This window comes from Carassius auratus, chromosome 1, assembly GCF_003368295.1.
Source record: "Carassius auratus strain Wakin chromosome 1, ASM336829v1, whole genome shotgun sequence".
In the NCBI taxonomy this organism is placed as follows: domain Eukaryota; kingdom Metazoa; phylum Chordata; class Actinopteri; order Cypriniformes; family Cyprinidae; genus Carassius; species Carassius auratus.
In genome coordinates, this window is record NC_039243.1 from 2,496,854 (window position 1) to 2,517,984 (window position 21,131).

A 21,131-nucleotide genomic window follows, 5' to 3' on the forward strand; every position below is an offset into this window, starting at 1 on the left:
ACACACAAAAAAAAATTAATTAATAAAAATGTCATTAAAAAAGTAACTTAATTTAATATCTTAATTTAAATAAAGTGCAAAAACAATCATTGATTAATAAACAGAAAAAAACGAAAAAAAAAACACTTTCCTGGTTTTAGTTGTTTTAGTTATAATATTTTACTTTAATTGTATTATTTTTGTGTACGTGTTCAGTGTAAAACACTTATTTTACAGATTTATTTTTCTGGTTTCAATTATGAGCATTTACTTAAATTTTATGTTTTTTGTTTGGCAGCCATAGCTGCCAGTAATTTGACCGTTTTTTTTTTTTGTTTTTTTTTACAGTGTAAAACCAAAATTATTACAATGAAAAACATTTAAAATACTGTACTGGTGAAGAACATAAAACAGTTTCATTAAAATGATGAATTAAATATATTCACTTCCAGAATTAATATTTCCTGATAATGTACTCACCCCATGAAATTCAAGATGTTCATGTCTTTCTTTACTCAGTCAAAAAAAAGTTAAAGATTTTGTGGAAAAATTTCCAAGATTTTTCTCAATATAGTCGACTTTAATGGGACCCAACGGGTTGAAGGTCCAAATTTCACTTTCAATGCAGCTTTCAAAGGGCTTTGCAAGTTCCCAGCAAACCATATTCCTTGGCAGGGATCGTGTAGAGCCCTTTGAAGCTGCATTGAAAATGAAATTGAATATGGATATTTTTCTTGCAAAAATGCATCGATTCGTTAAAAAAGGCCTTTGTTCACCCCCTGGATCCGAGTGAGAATGCACTTTTTATTAAACCTCTCAAGGCCCGATGCAGTGCAACACCCACTGAGTGGCATCGAACAGCTTGAAAGATAAAGACAATTTTTATAATTTAAAATATATGACTTAATTTTCATTTTGGCTGAACTAACCAAATAATACTAACTAAATAATAGAAAATGTAGCACAAAACACACCCTAAGGAACATAAACTAATTCAATAAATCACAATCAAATGTGATGTGTCACACAAGGACTTTTGGGAATGTCCTGTTTTTCACTGTACATTATATAGTTATGCATAGTTTTTCCTTGCAAAAGCCATAAAATTGGCAGTATTTTGCATTAATTATTTGTAATACTGCATTAAGCCATATACAGTTTTTCAGCATATTTTTCAGCAACTTAGTTAACCAATTAACAGTTTTTTTACTGTAACATTTTTTCTGTATTTTTCTGTACAGTTTACAAACATTTTGCAGCATAACGATCAACTCGCAAAGCTGAAATCATACAGAATGAGTTTTTTTGAGAAAGTAAAAATGCACAAAGTTTCCTGTGAGGATTAGTGTTAGGTGTAGGGTTGGTGAAGGCCGATAGAATATACAGTTTGTACAGTATAAAAACCATTACGCCTATGGGATGTCCCCTCTTTTCACAAAAACAAACGTGTGTGTGTGTGTGTGTGTGAAAGAGAGATGGCCTGTGTGTGAACTGTTAGTTAACTTTACCATATGTTATTTCTGTCACTGATTTGTCAGTGCACTGAGGTAGAATGCAATCTACAGATGTCTGTATTCTCCCTTCTGTCTCCACACATGCACATTTATGCCATATTCTCAAACGCCTTAGATCGGCTTCAACATGAGCATCCTCTGCGACTGCCTCGCTCTGTTGACCACCATTGATGTTACATTGGCCTGTGGTTTCCATGGAAACCGTATCAAGGCCTCTATTGGTATTGGTTGGAGGAAATGGGAAGTGTCAAGGACAATATATCTAGGACTGCTGGAAACCAGTTAGACACTTGGACCCAGAGGTTACTCCTTCCAGGGGTTCAAGAGAAAATCCATGGCTGATGGCTTTCTCTGGTTGGGATGATTCTGCCTAGACGAGGGTTTCAAGCTGAGAGAGCGAGGTTGCTGGAAGCTTGGTTTTCTTCTGTTGAGAAGGAGCTTGGTAATAAGAGGTTTACAGTTTACCTACTACTCCTGGGAGCAAAGTTGGGATGTGCACTCTTGACTTCTCAATTCCACAGAGTAAGGACGGCCCACCAAGACACAATGGTCATAGCCAGAGGCTTTTACACAGATTCAGAAGTTGCTGTTAGTTTCAGAAGCAACGTCAGTGTTGGTTAAGGCCATTCCACACCACTGACATCAAAGGACTAGGGGTGATGAAAGCAGACTGTGTTAGGCCAAAACGTTGCGCTTGAACACATCGCAAACACACAGCTAGTGGCCCACTAGCATGGAGGTTTTGCAGCTGATTAAGTGTAGATAACTTTCTATACCAGCAGGTGGCAGTAATCTGTATTTGCCATTCAAAAAGAGGAAGCCAGAACTAGGACAGAACTACAACTACAAACCGTAAACAAAGCGGTGCTTGCTTACCATTCTGAATATGAATCATGTTGGTCAGTTAGTCTTCACTTTCTTCATTCCAAACAAAAATATTTGCTTATTGCAATTCCCAGATGCACAATTAGAAGAACCTTCTGTGAAAAATAAAGGCAGCTTTCTTTGATTTGATGTGCCATGGCCTTTAGTTTTAAACATAATCCGCAACCTTGTTTTAAAGTTTCATAGGTTTCTACTCATGCCTTTTTATAATTCACTTCTCTACTGAGAATCAGAAAAGTAAACAAACTGCATTATTAATGTATCATATGGAGTGGAAAGTCCACATTTAATGGAGTCCAAATAGAAAACTGTTAAACAAAATCCAGTATATTGACCCCAGATGTGGTGAGATGTCAAGGATGGTCTTCCTTGTTGACGGCAGACTATGATTATTCTCTGCAGTTGGCATTGAAATAAAGGTAGAGAGCTAATCTTCATCCTCTATGCAGTTCCAGCCAAATAAACGCTGAAGCTCCCCTCGAGATACATTTATTCACTGCTTGGTTCTAAACCGATCTAGTTTAACTTGGTCTCAGAGCTTTGAAACAACAGAACTCAAAGCCATAGAAAAATGAGAAAGAGGAAACCAGCGGAGAATAACTGGCAACTGAGTGTTCAAAGGAATGTCAGTGTCAACAGCGGTGAGCAAAGCTGGTCCACGCTGAGCAAAGCAGCCTCAGAGTTGTGAATGTGTGTGGATGTGTGTGTTTTTGTGTGCTCATCTCACAAGATGATTTTGCAGCAAGTGTCAGTCATTTTGTCACATGCTTTTAATTTTAATCTTACTGCCTGACCTCTGACCTATGTTCATCAGAAACTTAATGAGTGCTTCAGTATAACCATAAAGAAAATTCCTGTAGATACAATCTTGTCACATTAAATAATACACAACAGACTGAAACTGTCACTGATTAAGTCAGATCAAGGTTTATGCTCAGGTTATTGCTCTGGCATTATGTTAACACCCACACACTAAACAGAAGTACAGTAATGAATAAATGTATAAATGTTATATGTGTATATATTAACAACAATATTTTCAATTATATTTTTAGAATTTTATTTAAGTCATATTTTAAACATTTATTTTACCACACTGAATTTAATGAACAACATTCCCACCAGATGATTTTGCTGTATTCTAAATTACAACTACATTAAAATGATGTAGTCGTGTGTTATTGATGATTTCCTCATTTAATTTTAGACTACTGCACATTTTGCAAAAAGTGGCTGGTGGTGCAGTATGTTTCAGATCATCAGTGTCCTCATTTCCATGATAATTTATAATGATTGTGTCAAAGTGATAACTCATGGCTAAAAAATCCTTTATAATTATCCCAGAAATGACAGGGCAGGCATAAACTGGATATAGCAAAGAATTCGAGGAGTAACAGGAATATAGGTCAGTGCCTTGCAACAACCATAAAACATATTATATTTAATATTTAGATCAATTTTAGACAATAGATCCTTGTCATTGTCATGCTATTTCAGCACTATGTGCATAAATTTAATATCTTGATAATAAGTTAAGATAATGATTAAATGGGGCATATATTTTATTTGCTTAGCTTGCAACCTTAGATGGACATTGTCCACTTCAGTGGGCAGTTGTGTACTTTTACTCTTACAAAATACATAAAAAATATGAAATCAAAACATTACAACAAGTATTTATTTGTGATTGTATGCATTATCTTTATGCAAAAATCTACAATCAAAAACTAGGAGGTTTAAAATTTTTGGATGTTTCTCATGGATTTTTGGCCACAGCTTTCCCCCCCTCCTCTGTGAGCATCTCACTCCTAATTAAGGTGCAAAATAATAATAATAATAAAAAAAATGAATGAATGAAATGTCATGTCTTCAAATTCCTAAAAAAGCGCCTTGTTTTTTCATTAAAGGGGTCATTTGACGTTTCTAAAAAGAACATTATTTTGTGTATTTGGTGTAATGCAATGTGTTTCTGCGGTTTAAGATTCAAAAAACACATTATTTTCACATAATGTATATTAATTGTTGCTCCTCTGATGCGTAAACATAAAACCATGTCTGCATTTGTGATCTGAGAAATGAAAAACAGCAAGTGCTACGCTACACTGCTCAAAATTGCATTTGAATAATTAGTGGCAAATTCTTTAAATATGAAAACTTACTTACAGACAAAGTTGGATTTGCCCCACTTTATAGAAACAGACATTAGCATTGTAGTCTACTCTTACAGGAAATAGTCCTCGTCTTCCGTAAAATACATCTGAATATTTGGGTTGGACTGTTCTGGAACAGTGTTGTAAATACAGCTTAACCACTGATTTCTAGTTGTCTCTTAACTTAAGAATATCTCTTTGGATTTAAGACTTTAGTCTTTGCAACTTTATAGATCTTCTTTATGCACCATGAGCTTGGTATATATATTATATTATATATATATTATCTACTTATTTGTATTTTTTATTCTTTTATTATGTGTTTTATGTTCTGTCGCTGTCATTCTGTTGTACTGCGGAGCTTCTGTCACGAAAACAAATTCCTCGTATGTGTAAACATACCTGGCAATAAAGCTCATTCTGATTCTGATTCTGATTCTGATTCTTGTAACACTCCAAGAAGAAAGGAAAAATTTCAATCGCATCATATGGTCCCTTTAAATCAAACAGATAAATTAAGTATCCTTCCCACAGCCTCCTTAAAATGAGATTCATGGGCAAGCATTTGTAGGTAACTTCCTTAAACCTAACCATGGACTATCACTGTAAGCCTGATGTGAACTTCTTTCTGAGTAACACAGGGGTGCTTATTCAACATATACATATAAACGCTTTTTATTAAACCTAACCCCAACACTGGGGTAAAAAAAAATAAAAAAAATAATAATAATAATCTAAAAAATAATCTGAAAACATAAATAATCCCTTAGCTGATCCGGCCACCAGAACTTCATTTTACCACTTCTCAAGAGAAATAATGCCTGACAAATTTTTGTCTTTGATTCATTACTAAAAGGATTTATGGCAGCACAGTTCTCCTTGTGTATCACAATACAAAGTTTTCTCTAGAGAGTTCAATCGCTGAATGATATTGTTATTGTTGTGCATTATACTAATCTTATAATATCTCTGTCTCTTCTGGTGGGTATTACAGTGCTAGCATTAATGCAATTCACTAAATCTCATGGATGGGCATCTGTTTCCAATCTGAATGTACAGACCTAAAAATATTTGTATTCTTATACTTCATATGTTGGAGTGAACAAAAGCTGCTTATTTTACAGTCTTGTCTAATTCCCTAAATGGAAAACCTGAATATTTGATGTCAGGTGCCATTAGTATAGCCTTTTACATCTGTAGACTTGGTGACTGTCGTGGCTGATTTGCTAAAATCCTTCCTCATTTTATCTCTCTCTCTCTCTCTTTTTATTTCTCAGTTTGGTAGCTTCAAAAAAACTAGAAAACCCTCAAGGAAGAACAGCATCCATGTCGTCACCCTCTGACTTCCTTGACAAGCTCATGGGAAGAACCTCAGGTTATGATGCCAGAATTAGACCCAACTTTAAAGGTAGTACAAACCAGCCATTTCTCCTTATCGTTTACTCAGTTTTTCCTTGAAAGTAATATATTGTGCTGTCTTTATTGGTCATTAACACCACGTTTTTTTTTTTTATTTGATGTCTTTAAACCATTAGTTAAAGTAATCATTGGTGTCCACAAGATTTATATTTTTTAAAGTACAAAGCTAATGCAGACGTGACACTATTTTGTTTAATTCTATGAAATGATTGTGTAATAATGCTACACATCTCCTATTTTCAGTTGCCTGTAGATGTTCTGCTATGACCCTGAGAGCATTAATTCATTATGCTTTTACAGAGTGGCCCTGAACCCAAACCATCTCAAACTATAAATCAGCCTGAGCTTTCTTCAAATTATTAAACTGGAAAAAAGGTCCCTTCAGAAGCTCATTTACAGAAGCCACTAATTCAAAAAAAAAAAAAAAAAAAAAAAAAAAAGGACAGAGAGGGGCAGTTTCGAATGGCCGAAACCTGTCTTTGGTTGTATAATGATACAAGCAGATGTATAAAGAAGCAAAACATTTCTTACAGTCTCCTAGGAAGTTAATTGCATATATCAGTATTGTAAGTAAAAAGGAAATACATAAATAACGAGTGAAGCAGATCAAATTACCCAAAATTCCTTTTCCTTACATTACTGAATTATGCCTTGTTTATTCTTGATCATGACTTAATTTTCTTGTGATCTTAACAAAGCAAACATTTTACTGATTTCATAATTTACAAGTATTATTTATTTATTTAGTTATTGGTCTAAAATAAAAATACAAATCATAAGAATATACAAATGAGATGAAACTATGGATAACATTATTTAATAAGAAAAACAGATGCATTAATGGTTACGGTATATTGAAGCAGACAAGTTTTAAATAGTCCATAAGTACTCACACATATATAATGATTAACCAGTGAGTCAAATAGATGTATCTTTGTCGAGAATTTTCTGTATTACGGCTGATTCCGCTCTTCTTTCCACAGGTCCGCCTGTGAATGTAACATGCAACATATTCATTAACAGTTTTGGCTCCATTGCAGAGACAACTATGGTATGTATTCCCTATCTGGCAATGATGCGTGCATTTTCATGCACAAATGCCCCATGGCAGTGTTTAGTTTAATATAAATCACAGCAACATATTAGCACTGCATTGCACTAATAGTCTGTCATTAAAATTCACAGTTCATACTTAATGGAAACACATATTCAAAAGTGTGTGTTTTGAATGCAGGGAATGTTTCCAGATGGTGTGAATGAATGAATGAATGAATGAATGTATTAATAGGTTAATTAATTAATTAAAAAGTGTTTTTTTTTTTTTTTTTTTTTTAGTTAACATGGAATTATAGCATTTTACAACCTGAACTAACCTTGCCTTTGGCAGACAAAGGTTCAAATATTAATAATTAGTATGTGTATATAGCAATTTTTAGGATATATTACATTTATATTTGTTTATTGGATTATTTTCAAAAATGTAAAGACAGACAGACAGATAGACAGATAGATGTATTCAATGATTTGTGTGTATATTGCAAAAGCTTTAAAAAGTATTAACCATTGTTGGTTTACAAGTAGAGCTGGACACAACAGTGTTGGTTAACAACAACCCATGGGATGAAGTACATCAGGAAAAGAAAAGGGAAAACAGTTCAGACAAGAGTTCATGCAGAAGAAAGCACTGGGCTCTGGGTCTCTTGTATTCCAGGTAGCCATATCCTGAAACCTCCAGACAATCAGCAACTGAGAGGCAGAAAGCAGTAATTGTTCTTACTTGTGCACTTCATCCCTACAGGGATCTTGTTTGTCCATTATATTCCACCATGGTTGAATAGGAACAGGCTCCGGGTGTGCTTAGAAATGGAACACTGTGCATGTTGCGTATTATTTTTTATTTTTTTCATTTTCTTTTTCTTTTTGATGTTTGGTCACATCTGCAGACAGCCAAACAAACACACATTTAGGATTACACCCCATAACAGCCCAGATTTACACACAAGAACAAGAAGACGTGTTTTCTACACAAGTGTCCCAACATTTTTTTTTCTCTGAACACAAATGGCTCATCACACACTCACAGAGCGCCTTGTCACCTTCATCCCTTAGCTTGCTATGAATAAGTTATGTACTGTGAGATGGCACACTCACGCTGAAGTAATTATGTCTGAAGAGACGGTGCTTTTACCAAAGCTTTTTCCTCATTCTGAGTGGCCTTCTCTTCATAAATATTCCTTCCTTCAAGCAGGGTACCAGTCTGTTGTCATTTAGTCAAATAAGCAAACCGTTTTTTCATGATCCAGGGTACAGTTGGACTTAAATAAATAATAATAATATAAAAAGGCCTCTCTGGCATGACACTATTTATTTTATTTTATTTTTATTTTGACCAGATTCATTAAGCTTTTTAAAAATATATTTAAAATCGAGCTCTGACACTGAATTGAATGTACCTCTTTTGTAATGGACATTTTTCTGTGATCAAAACTATTGTATGTCAGTGCAGGAAGCCATTTTTGTTGTCAAATGACAAGAAAACTTCAGTCATGATTAATTTTACATGGATAGATGGTGGAAACAAATTTTTACCAGTGCTTCTCAGTGATTATGGTCCTGTCTGAATGTGCCATAATCATTATAGAAAATTTCAGTAAAGACTATGATGAATTTTACCTTCTGTAAAAAGTCCTGAAAAATTACCTCAGGAAATGCTGATCCAGTGCAAATAGACCAGCTGTAAATATTCCTTAATTTGCTTTTTTAAACTAGTTTTCCACACATTTTGAAGTATGAAGGTGCTTGAAGAAGCATTCAGTTGTGTTCAGGCAGCCGGACAAATCACAAACCACAAGTGTTTTCCGCATACGACGACGCATAACTTTCAGATAAAAAGAAAGTCTAAAGTACTTGGAAGGAGAATCCAATCCTTATTTAATTAAATTAAATAGTTTGACTTTTAATTAAAGCTGCAGCCCCTAATTTTTTTGTCTAATAATTATCCAAAATAGATATTGAAAACTATTACATTATTTTAGCTCAATTCACAATGGTAAGCTTGTAATAAAGTTTTCTAATTTGAGTGTTTCGAGTAGGTTTTCGTGGGAAATTTGAGCATGACACTGCATCATAACGTCACGTCTGTAAACATGAAGAAGTGTCCTGGCTAGTATGCTATATCGCACGTGAGGATGCTGCAGGTGAAGGATCGCTTATAGCCTTTTCTCACAGCAGCTGGAATAAATTGCAGATTGAATTTGAAAACAAAGTATAAAAATAATGATAAGTGGCATGGTCGTTAGATTTAATTACCATTGATACGCAATTTATTGGAATGCTTTTTTCCTCGGCTGATCAAAACAAAGGTAGAAGTTGTTACATGTTCAGATGAGAATAAACTTATATTTGGGTCATACTTTCAAGATGTAGAATATGTGAATGCAAATTTCAGTATCCACTGGTGTGGTGACTGACAGTCACACGTTAAATTCCTCCGTGCTGGAGCCGTGCCGGTGCTCAACCCATGCAAGGTAGTTACTTCTGCAAATAGCTGCAATTGCAGGTTTTCAAACAGAGACGGCAACAAAGATGCAAAAGTTTTCAGTGAAAGAAACTTCAGCTCAACTGAATGCAAGGGCTTGAATGGGTCCTGCTGTAGTGATTTTTGCACTAGAGACAGGTCCTAGGAGGGTATAGAGGGAGACCAGGAAGAATTAAACCTCCTGGCCCCTTATGAAGGAACTTGATGAAGAGGTCATGATTACCCAAAGATTTCCCATTCACGGGGTCATGGTACACAGCAATAGCGGCAACCTGGACTTTGAAGGTGGAGGGAGACAGCCTTTGCTCCAGCCCTTGCTGCAGAAAGGAAAGCACAACCGCAATCAGGCATCTCCGGGGGTCTTCTCAGCGAGAAAAACACCACTCAACAAACAGGTTCCACTTCAAGGCATAAGAGTGTCTTGTAGACGGTGCTCTTGCCGAAGTGATGGTGTTTGCTACCTCCTGGGATAGGTCACTTAGAACCTCGGCATCCCATCCAGGGACCAGACATGGAGTTTCCAAAGGTCATAAATCCAGTTACCTCTCCCACTTCTGGTAGTTTTACTGAGAATTTTTGTCCCATGAATTGGCCATTAATATGTTCAGATAGGGCTTATGACTGTATATAATTTACATTTTCATTTACATTTGATCAACAAGTAAAAATATCAGATGATCATTTAGTGACATGAAAAGTTTATTTCAGATTTTTACATTTTGAACAGGAATAATAATTATAATAATACATATTATTAAACAAAATAGGTTTTTAATATAGACGTAAATTATTTTATAAAGAAATAATACATATTCTATTACATATTTTTTTTTAAATAATAAAGAAAATGATAATAATAAAGATCTGTACACTCTATGCAGAAGAACATATTTTACATTTTAACTAATGGTTATATAAATGTATAGTAATGTAACAAAATATCTTAAATGTATGCAAAAAAGTAAAAAGTAATCAACATTAATATATATATATATATATATATATATATATATATATTTTTTTTTTTTTATCTTACAAGCTACTTGAAAAAATCGTACAACGAGTTACAAATGAGTTAATTTTTCACAAATTGGGGTTAACATCATGTCATCTCAAAAACTTTGTGAAAGTCTATCAAGAAAGTATATTTCAATGAACTGTCTGAACATCTGGATATGTTTTTAACTTACTGGTTAACAGAACACATTTTAAAACATTTCAATGTGCAGTAATAAACAATATCCCTTAGATTTGTCGTACCAGTCTCGGTTTAAGGGTGAAGTAGAGAGTAAAAAGCCATGTAAAGGAATTCTCTATAGATATGCTTACCCATATGTCACATATGGATTATAGTAACCCTTCCTAGATTCCTTGCCCTTTCCATCTGACCCTTGTAGATCGACTTCCCTCAGCATTAGGGCCATGGGATAAGCGTATAATCCAGGAACAAAGAAATCTGCATAACCAGACCTTTATTCTGGCCAATTCTCAGTTCCCAGACAGCTGATATTCATGATGACAATGTGACACCGTTTATATTTCTTCACTTGCCAATTTCTGTAAACTGTTCTCTAAAATGTAAGGAAATCAAAGGACATGACTATCTAAACATCAGAGGGAAAAGTGTGAAAAATTCAAAACCTGGGAATATTCAAAAATTTGTAATTTTCTCATGTATTATCTTCCTAATTCCACTGCTTCAATCCACTTATCCTCTATTGTCCAATTATAAGGTTGTGAATGTCTTACAATGGTGTAATTTGCTATTTTATCAACAAGGAACCAAAATATGTTTTTTTATTCCATGTCTACAGTGATTTTGCATGTCCGGACTGGTGTGAAACTTGATTTTTACTTGTAAGTGGCACATATGTTTTCACCATTACTCATTTAGGCAGAAGTTTTGGCAGAAGTTTTTAACATGCAGACTTGCCCCGTGGTTATGCTGACAACATGCAGGTTAAGTGTTTCAGTAGTCACTACCAAAGCAGTGAATGCATTGACATGGCTTTCTAACTGTTACAGTATCTGCAGACATATGGCTATGTGATTAATCACTGGCTTGTTGGCACGGGTGCAGAAGTCCCGCTTGAGTAGGCAATCACACAGCAGAAGTGTGGAGATTGCCATGGAGCCACTGAAGGCCTGCAGTTGGTTGAGCAATCGCAGATGCAATGCATGGGTTCTGCCAAGCTCCTCTGTACCAACCGCAAAGAAATGTGCAGAGGACAGAAATATCCACTAAGCTGATGACAAAGCAACCAAGAGATTGACAAAGCAGTGGTGTGACATCTCTAATGAAAGCAAGCCATGCTTCATCAGCTGAGATGTTTGCCAATTCAGATTTGTACTCTGTGAGTGTCAGCTATGTTCCTGTCAGCAAACCACCACAGTTAGATGTTTTAGAAAGTGAAGCAGAACACTGATGCATCCCTGATAGGATGCAACACATTCATCATGAAGACGTCTATTTGACATCTGCAAGATTGTTTGCTCATCTGCAATACGTCTCTGAGATGTTTATCAAATGTCAAATAGACGTTTAGAAAATGTCTTTTAATTGTATATGATTTAGAATGTATGTAAAACTGACATCTTAAATACATTTATCAGATGTGCTGTACACAGCAGATGGTTTCCAGATGAAGCGATCTTTAACAAACATCTTGCAGACATACGTGTGCTATGGGTTATGTTTATTTAATGTGTGCTTTGGGATATGTTTATTTAATGTGTTTAATATAAAAGAAAACAAAATATTGCTGTAAAAAAATGGTATTTATTATTATGATAGACAGTGAACTTTTTTCATGTCAGCAGGTAATATCCCATATAATAGTTATACCCACATGGCATCACTGAGATTTTTGGTGGCGTAAACAATTTATTCTGAAGCAATAGTGTTATATCAAATCAATACATACTTAAATCTGCATGTTTTTAATGTATTAAATGTTTGTGTCATCTTTCATGTCAAATTCTTACGGTTGATCAAGATATTCAATATACACTATAGGACTGTTACCAAATTAAATTAAATAATTTACACTGCGAAATCACGAATGCATTAAATTATGTTATAAGATTAATGTTTTAATACAATTCTAAATATACAAATAATAAATGTTGGGAGAAAATGCATATTTTTATATATGAAACTAAACTGTAGGTGGTTTATTCATTCAAGCAGTTCCTTCAAAACGCAGAATCATTCAGTAACAAATATGCCTTGTATTGCTTGGAAAATGTTCAATACTTCTGTTCTGATTTCTGTCTGGAACCATTTTCGTTGGTGAAATATAACAAAACAGTCAATACTTAACTACTTTTGTTGAACTAAAATCAATGTAACATTTGCAATCATGAAAATATTCCACAAAATAGCCCCCTTGTCACGGTATGTTGCTTAACTAAATCATGTGATAAATAAACTTAACATTTACAATTTTTACCTCAGTATGTTTCTTCTGTGAGATTCTTTATGTTCGTTATGCTATTTGATTAGATTCCTCCATGAAAGTCTCTCACAGAAACAGGTAGCACGAGCCTCAACAGTGTGACATCAAAACCAGAAACTAAATACTCTATCCATTATCAGTCACTGCATAAGCTGAATGTTATAAAATCAGAAGAATCATTCTCACATTTCGATGTGTCACTAATTCTTTTTTGGTCACAAGTTTTGCTCAGGCTATTTGTCCAGTCGGGCAAATCAAATTCTTAAGCCACTTTTCAGTGAATTTGCATGAACCCATTAAAAGCAGCTAAGATCCTGCTCAACTAAGCTTGTGTTCGACAGGATTCTGCTACTGCAATTCTCTCTGCAGTAACTACAGCAGGAGTCTGTCCAATGATTGTAAACAGTCACTGGGTCCATCAGAAATTTATTTTTTTTGCGGTAATGGGACTAAAAATACTTAAGACCCACCGAATCTGAATCTGAAGATACTTTAAAGGATCTGTGGCCACCCTGTTATCATCATGTCCTCAGCATTGAGATGTTGCTTGGCTGTTGACAAGTGAGGGATCAGACATAGTTGAGGTTTGCCTGTAGTCACTTACCATGTTACACTAGTTTCCCATGTGTGAAACTATGCAAATAGAACTTCATTCCAATGTCCCATCATCTGACCTTTTAATTAAGTTTTTTGAGTATCTTAAAAAGACACAGATAAGATATGAAAACCGCCCGGTTCTCCATCCGCCTTGCTGCCTAACAAATTATATCACCCACGCTCTGTCACCTTTGATTCATTCTTAGTTGCTTTCAGGCAAATTCACTTTGAACATATTCTTACAATTCTGAACAAAAGAACTATTGTTGTCAAAAAGCGTAAGTTACAATCTCTCCTTGGATGCATTTTTTATATTTATAGCAGCTTTTATTAGTTTCAGATTATTTTTTTAAATATGTCTTGAGGCAAATGTAAGAGCATGCCAGTAATGTCTCTATGTCAGATTGGCAGAGGAAAAAACTCAGTCATCCACATATAATAAATTTTATATATAAGTTTCATATTTTTAAATGAGTCATTAACTAAAACTGACAAAAAAATGTAATAATTTTTTCCTTTATAAATAAACAATTAATAAAAAAAAATTACACACTGTATTTCATCTAGTTACAGGGCAACATTTTTCATATTCATTTAGTTTAACATGAAGTACTATAATACAACTAAAACATAAAACTATAGACAATAAAAAAAAAGAAAAAAAATGCACTGCAAAATTATAATGTGTGTGTGTGCGTGTGTGCCTGTACGCGTGCTTGCATGCATGCGTGCGTGCGTGCTTGTGCGTGCATGCATGTACAGAAGGCAAGAAATGATCTCATTGAGGATTGAGTCTCTACATGCCCAATGATTGGATTTGTTTTGGAAACATAATCTTTGCTATAAAAAAAAATAAAAAAAAATAAGTTGGACCTTATATAACTATAAACTCCATGGCCCGTTACAACCACATACTGATGATACCTTATTATGTTATCAGTATGGTATCATTATTTATTTAAAGTAGTGGCTCTTAAACTTGTCACCCATATTTAATGAAATCAAGTGCATTTAATGTCAGCAAAAAAATAAAATAAATAAATAAATAAGGCCACATTTTATCCTGCCTATTTATTTTGCTATGCTTATTGCATGATTTGCTTCATTTTATTATTTGCACTGAGCATTTTCTTTTCTCTCTTGATTGCAACCCTATCAGAACAAACATTACTTATAACACTGATTTAATGTAATTACAGCTGTGAAACACTACAAATGTAAACAGCAGTTTATTGAATATGTGAAAATCTCAAACAGCATTTTACTGTAACATAAATTTAATTAATGATGTTAATTAATTAAACTATGTCACTTGCAGCGGCTGTGTATGCTTGTACATAAAAATACCCATTATGTCTGATTTAAAACTGACAGAGAGGATTGTTGTACATCTCCTGTGCTATTTGCCTTGACTGATGTAATGTATTTATTCTTAGGATTACAGAGTGAACATATTTCTCCGGCAGAAGTGGAACGACCCTCGGTTAGCTTACAGCGAGTACCCAGATGACTCTCTGGACCTTGATCCCTCAATGTTAGACTCCATTTGGAAGCCTGATCTGTTCTTTGCCAATGAGAAGGGAGCACACTTCCATGAGGTCACGACTGACAACAAGCTCTTGAGAATATTCAAAAATGGAAATGTCCTCTATTCAATCAGGTGAGACTCCTCAGCACCAATCAAAATAGTGATAGGTCGTAGATAACATTTTGTGGTATGACTATAGTAAGCAGCAGCTGAGAGTTAATTAATCATTCAATCAATTAATAAAATGCCTTTGTTTTACTGAAATGTAATAGAATGACGTTTGATGAATATATATATATATATATATATATATATATATATATATATATATATATATATATATATATATATATACAATATTAGGGCTGGTAATTTAACGTTAATTACGCCCCAGACCTATGTGGATCATCTTTCATTTCATACAGTTGATTGATGACTAAACTTACGGCATGATGGAGTCTAGAGAATATCCCTAAAATTCAAGATATGGGGCAGTTATACAACAGTTCATTAAGAAGTTAATATTGTGTTATTTTAGACACAATGTTGTCTGTTTTGCTCAATTTTGCAAACCAAAATATAAAGAAAAATCAGAACTGTTCATCTCCAAGAAACCCACAGCAGCATTTCATTACTTAATCTACATTTTGAACTAATGTAGTGAACCATTTGGCTCGTTGAACCATTGGCATATATATATGATGTAAATAACCAATCAAGACAATGCTGAGGTAAAGAGATTAAATTCCGCAACAGAAAAATGTCAATAACAATCCACCATCCCAGTAATTAAACACCTCAGCTGATGCAGACTTGTGACATTTCAGTCATTCCTTCAGACTCTAAAATGTAACTAACCCCTCAACAAATGCAAGGACAAACACAATGTCATTCAACATCAATCATTGCAGTGAATCCATAGGAAGCAGCATGAGGGTAGAAGACAAGTGCTGGAGTAAATAGTGAGGGGTAAATTATGTCAGGCTTTTGAGGAGATATGACGGAAAGCTGTGCAGATGTGAGACGACAGAGGATTCACTCTAACTGAGATCCACGTGGTGCCCTGAGGGAGAGGGAGTGTAATTAAAACATGGCCAATCTGCAGCTGTCAGACTTGTCTTTGCTTTAGTGGTCCCGTTCAGAAATCCCACCACTCATGCAGCTTCAGATGCTCAAATCCCTTCACTTTAAATCCCTTCTTTGTCTGAGTTGTGGATTTACACATTACTCATTCAGAGAATGTAGATGGAATTCCATTTACAATTTTTGTATAAATAAAACTGAACATGTTTTTACTTAGGAAAGCACTATTAAAAACAAGAGGTGTGTGTATAATTTTTTTAATCTATGCTTTTTTCCATAAATTTTTCAGACTGACTCTAACGCTCTCATGTCCGATGGATCTGAAGAATTTCCCCATGGATGTGCAGACGTGCATAATGCAGCTGGAAAGTTGTGAGTAATCTCGGATGACCTCTTCTCATCAAGACCTTGTTGCATAACTCCCCCCACCCCTCGTTCAGATTTGTGTAGAAAGCAGACACTGTTTCTCATTTCATAATGTAACTTCAGCCAGTAGGCAGGATGAGGTAAATAGCAGATTTGATCTGAAACGTGTTTGGCATTGCCATTCACCTGGCAGGGTCATGCCAAATTATGTCATTATGGATTGGCAAGACCCTGAAGACATCATTAAAATCATCATGGAGAAATTATATATCATCCAAGAAAGTAACTTAAGGACATATAGGCAAGAAGTTATCCATACGTAAGTGCCAAGTGTCTGGTTAAAGATTAGCTAGTGGTCAAAGTGTTCTGTATATCTTTCTAAGAGTTTTCTTTCAACTTGAAAACATACCACAGCTCAATCTTGAATGACTATTGACAAATGGGGAATCTGTCTTCATAACTACATATTTAAGAGTGGCCATGTGCATGTTGTTCTCTTGATGACAGACAGAAATTTTAAACAGAGTAAATTGTCTCTCTTGGAAATAGCTCATTCAGTAGAATAGAATAGAATAGAATAGAATAGAATAGAATAGAATGATGAGCATACTCACCATCCCTCTGGTAAAGTGATACCATAAAAACAAGTGACAGAGCTATATGAAAAAACAGAGATAATTATATCAGCCACTTCAACATCACACCATGCATTTTCCAATGCAGTTGCAGCCCTGAGGATATTGTACTGGTGAACTGCTTAATGCTTTGTGATATGATTTGTTTTCATGTTGAAGCTGTGTGACTTTTATATGCACTGCAGTTAGTAGTATGCATCATGGCTGTATGGTTTTAGTTTACTTTAATATCAACAATATAGAAAATAAGCTGGTTTCTCTCTAAGTGTACTTAAAAAAATTTCTAGCCTTCTGGAACAGCCCTCTAATATAGCTTCGAACAACATCATTCTGCTGAAATCTGCATTTTGATCTTAAAGGGTTACTCCACCCCAAAAATAAAATGTTGTCATTAATCACTTGCCCTATGTCATTCCAAACCCCTAAAAGCTTCATTCAACTTCTGAACACTATGTAAGATATTTTGGATGAAAACCAGGAGGCTTGTGACTGTGTTTGTGACTGTGATTGTGTTCTGAAGAAGAACTAGGCATTTATGGATTTGGAACGACATGGGGTTAAGTGATTAATGACAAAAATTTATTTTGGGATGGAGTATCCCTTTAAAACAGACCTTGGATCTTTAGCCAAAGGAATATGTACTTAATCTTCTTTGTCCCATGTGAAACATAAGGCTGCTAAAGGAAATAGTTCACCCAAAAATGTTGTCATTATTTATTCATACACGTTGTTTACAGAACACAAAATGAATATTTATGAAGATTAAATATACAGCGCATACAAGTTTAGAATGACACTGAATGTAAGGAATTAATGACAGAATCTGTGGGTAAAAGATTCCTTTTCAAGCTGTTGGAATATTTTTCAGAATATGGAAAGGGCATATTTTACAACATTAACCTCTTATGAAACAGCAATTCTGAAAACAGCATGTAAAATTCTCTTTGTATTTCTACTAGTTGGCTACACAATGAATGACCTGATCTTTGAGTGGCAAGAAAAGGGACCTGTACAGGTGGCCGAAGGTTTGACGCTTCCACAGTTCATCCTCAAGGATGAATCTGATCTAAGAAACTGCACCAAGCACTATAACACAGGTATTTTCAAAACATGCTATATAAAACATTTTTAATAAACTGATAAAAACTCCAAATGCTTACTGTAGCAACATGCATTATTTACATGATCCTGAATAAGAAAATGAACTTATTAATATGATTTACTACACTATATATTTTTTTTTGACTAAATCGGTTTTTGTTTGTTTGTTTGTATTTTTTTTTTTTTGAAGACACGCTTACACCTTCTATTAAAAGTGACCCATATCCGATATCTGCATTTACAGCAGGCCTAACTTGACATGGTTCAATGCATTAGACAGTGATATTAAAAGCCCAAACTCTTCACACACCCTATTAACAAAGCAGACTACTTTGTATAGAAAAGCAGATGATTACAGAACATGAATGCAAAGAGTTTAATTTATTGACAGGACTCATAGAAACATTTTTAATGTGATAGGCTAGTTTTCTCCTTACATCAAAATCATTAATTAGTACCAATTCTTTGCAACAGTAATTATGTACACAGATCAGCTGTACACATCTGCGGGTGCTAACTGGCCAGCGGTAGAACTTGTGCTAAGTTAATTGGTCTAATTCTAAGTTCTAATCCACCATTGTATAGTTTTTATCCTCATTAATACCAAATGTGTTCATTGGTGATTGTATATCAAGAGCAGGGACAAGTTTGTGTGCATTTTTAATAGAAAGCTTCCACGACAGTTAGAAATAGATTGAAGTGCTTGTCTGTACATGAGCCACTATCACTGATAACAGTGGCAATGAGAACTCAGCATGACTTTAAAAGCACATTTCAGTGAAATGAACCAAATTAATACTCTGCTAGTCAACTATAGATGTTTTATTTGTAATAGGTACAGTATATCTGTGCCACTAAATGTTTCAAAAACATATGACATCCAACTCGCACTAACAGGGGAATATCGAATCTGTCTGCTTACACATCAGGCTTAAATGTATGTATCCGAATTATATCAGATCTATTTACACATATAAATGAGACCTGAAACTGATCTGAAAATATCGGAATCCATGTGCTTTTTTCCTGCTTACACGTTCATAGGCCATATCAGATCTGTGCCACATGGGACAAAGCACAAAACACACAGCATAGTCTTGTTCGAAATCAAAAATTCTTATCTCTAATACCATAGAGTTCAACTGGATGTATAGTCTTTGACAAATTATGTGAATAGTGTTTTCTCCCCTTATTTTGCTGTACTAAGCAAGCACGATGATACAGTATAATAGCATTTCATTATTTGCATTTATCATTGCTCTTCTCTACGGCACTCAACGCTAACAGCCCAGACATTTGGCCCATTTTTATGTCCACCAGTTGAGAATCACTAATTTACAGGAACAGAAGATGACTGCAAGAGAGGAGAAGAGAGAAAAAAGAAATCCAGGGTGATTTTCTAGCAGTCTTGCTTTAATGAGATGCAAAGTTAAGGAACCGCTTTTGTAAAATGATAATTGGAAAAGCTTGTTATCGCATCTCTATGTGTCTCAATTATGCATCCACTGCGCACACCTGGCCTTATCATGGTTGAAACACAAACATCAAGAGTGTGAGAGAGAAAAACACTGTCAGTGAGTGTTTAAAGACTAAATTAAAGTTAGCTAATCTTGTGTATCATGAAAAAAAAAAATTATTCAGTGCCCAGAATGTTATGTAACACTTTGGCTTAGTGGCGTTGATGCAAACACATAATTGAAATAAAAAAAAAAAGCTGTTCCTTAACTTTGCATTTTATCTTAAATACCAACATGATATCATACAGCGAAACTGGTTGAAACACTGTCATAAGACTGTGAAAAGATTTTTAAAAGCAAACAAAATCAGGATACGCTTTCTCCATGCCTTCAGTCAAGAACAATATCAGTGCATTGCAGAATTGTACATATCTAATGTACACGTTATCATGGCAAATGAGTCCTTAAAAGATCAATTTCTCATTAGCTTTGTCAGACGTAATTTAATTAATTGGTCAGTATACTCTTACTTTGCCTTTAATTTTTTTATTCTTCTTGCATTTAAAAGCTGATATTATTCGTGATTTCAGTAGTGCACATATCACAAGACACAGGCCACAAAAATTCCGACTGAAGAGGTGTATGCTTTTATCTCCCTGTGAGTTGTGCCTCAGAGGGACTTTCTGACAGGATGAATGACAGATGCTGGTGGGTCAAGGTCAGGTTGCCTCAAACAGTTGTCCACAGCATATAAGGACAAAATGAGAGAGCGACCACCAGCCGTAAAAGACTTGAGAGTCAGGAGAAATGGAAAACTGCAGGGGGAAAGAATAAAAAGGAATAGAGAATGGGATGGGATGGGAGAAACGCTTAAGATTCAAAGGTCTTTTTATAGACAGGAAATCTCTTGCCAGTTGTGTTCAGGACACTGTATGCTTCTATGCTTCAATATGTGCTTCTACATGTCAGTCACATCATTTCCTGGACTCCCTTCAAATTTCTCACTTAGTAATTGAATCAATATTGGCGCACAAAGGTCTATTGATATTGATTTGAGAGTTGAGTGTCCAAATGAAGGGTAAGACAATTGCTAATATCTGTAGCTTTATATAAATTTAGATTTATTTATTTTATAGATAAAATACTTCCTGTATGTATTCAACAGGAAGCAATAATATATTTGGACCCACTTTATATTAAGTGGCCTTAACTACTATGTACTTACATTTTAATTAATAATTTAGTACAATGTACTTATTGTGTACATACATGTTTTTACATTGTACTTATATATAAAAAAACTACATGTAATTACATCTGTATTTAATTTCTGTAATTGCATTTATAATTACACTGTTGACCCATACTTTACACCTTAACCCACCCTTAAACTTATCCATACCTCCAACCCTCTCCCTAAC

General features: G+C 34.7%; 1 protein-coding gene across 1 annotated transcript in view; it reads left to right on the forward strand.

The window, feature by feature from the left end:
- The window catches only part of LOC113113495 (glycine receptor subunit alpha-3-like), a 52,349-nt gene that overhangs the window by 14,992 nt on the left and 16,226 nt on the right, over nucleotides 1-21,131 (forward strand). The window contains exons 2-6 of the mRNA XM_026279744.1: nucleotides 5,806-5,936; nucleotides 6,931-6,998; nucleotides 14,977-15,200; nucleotides 16,441-16,523; nucleotides 18,112-18,249. Coding sequence (XP_026135529.1) covers nucleotides 5,806-5,936; nucleotides 6,931-6,998; nucleotides 14,977-15,200; nucleotides 16,441-16,523; nucleotides 18,112-18,249 — 644 coding nt within the window. The remainder of the gene's footprint in view (nucleotides 1-5,805; nucleotides 5,937-6,930; nucleotides 6,999-14,976; nucleotides 15,201-16,440; nucleotides 16,524-18,111; nucleotides 18,250-21,131) is intronic.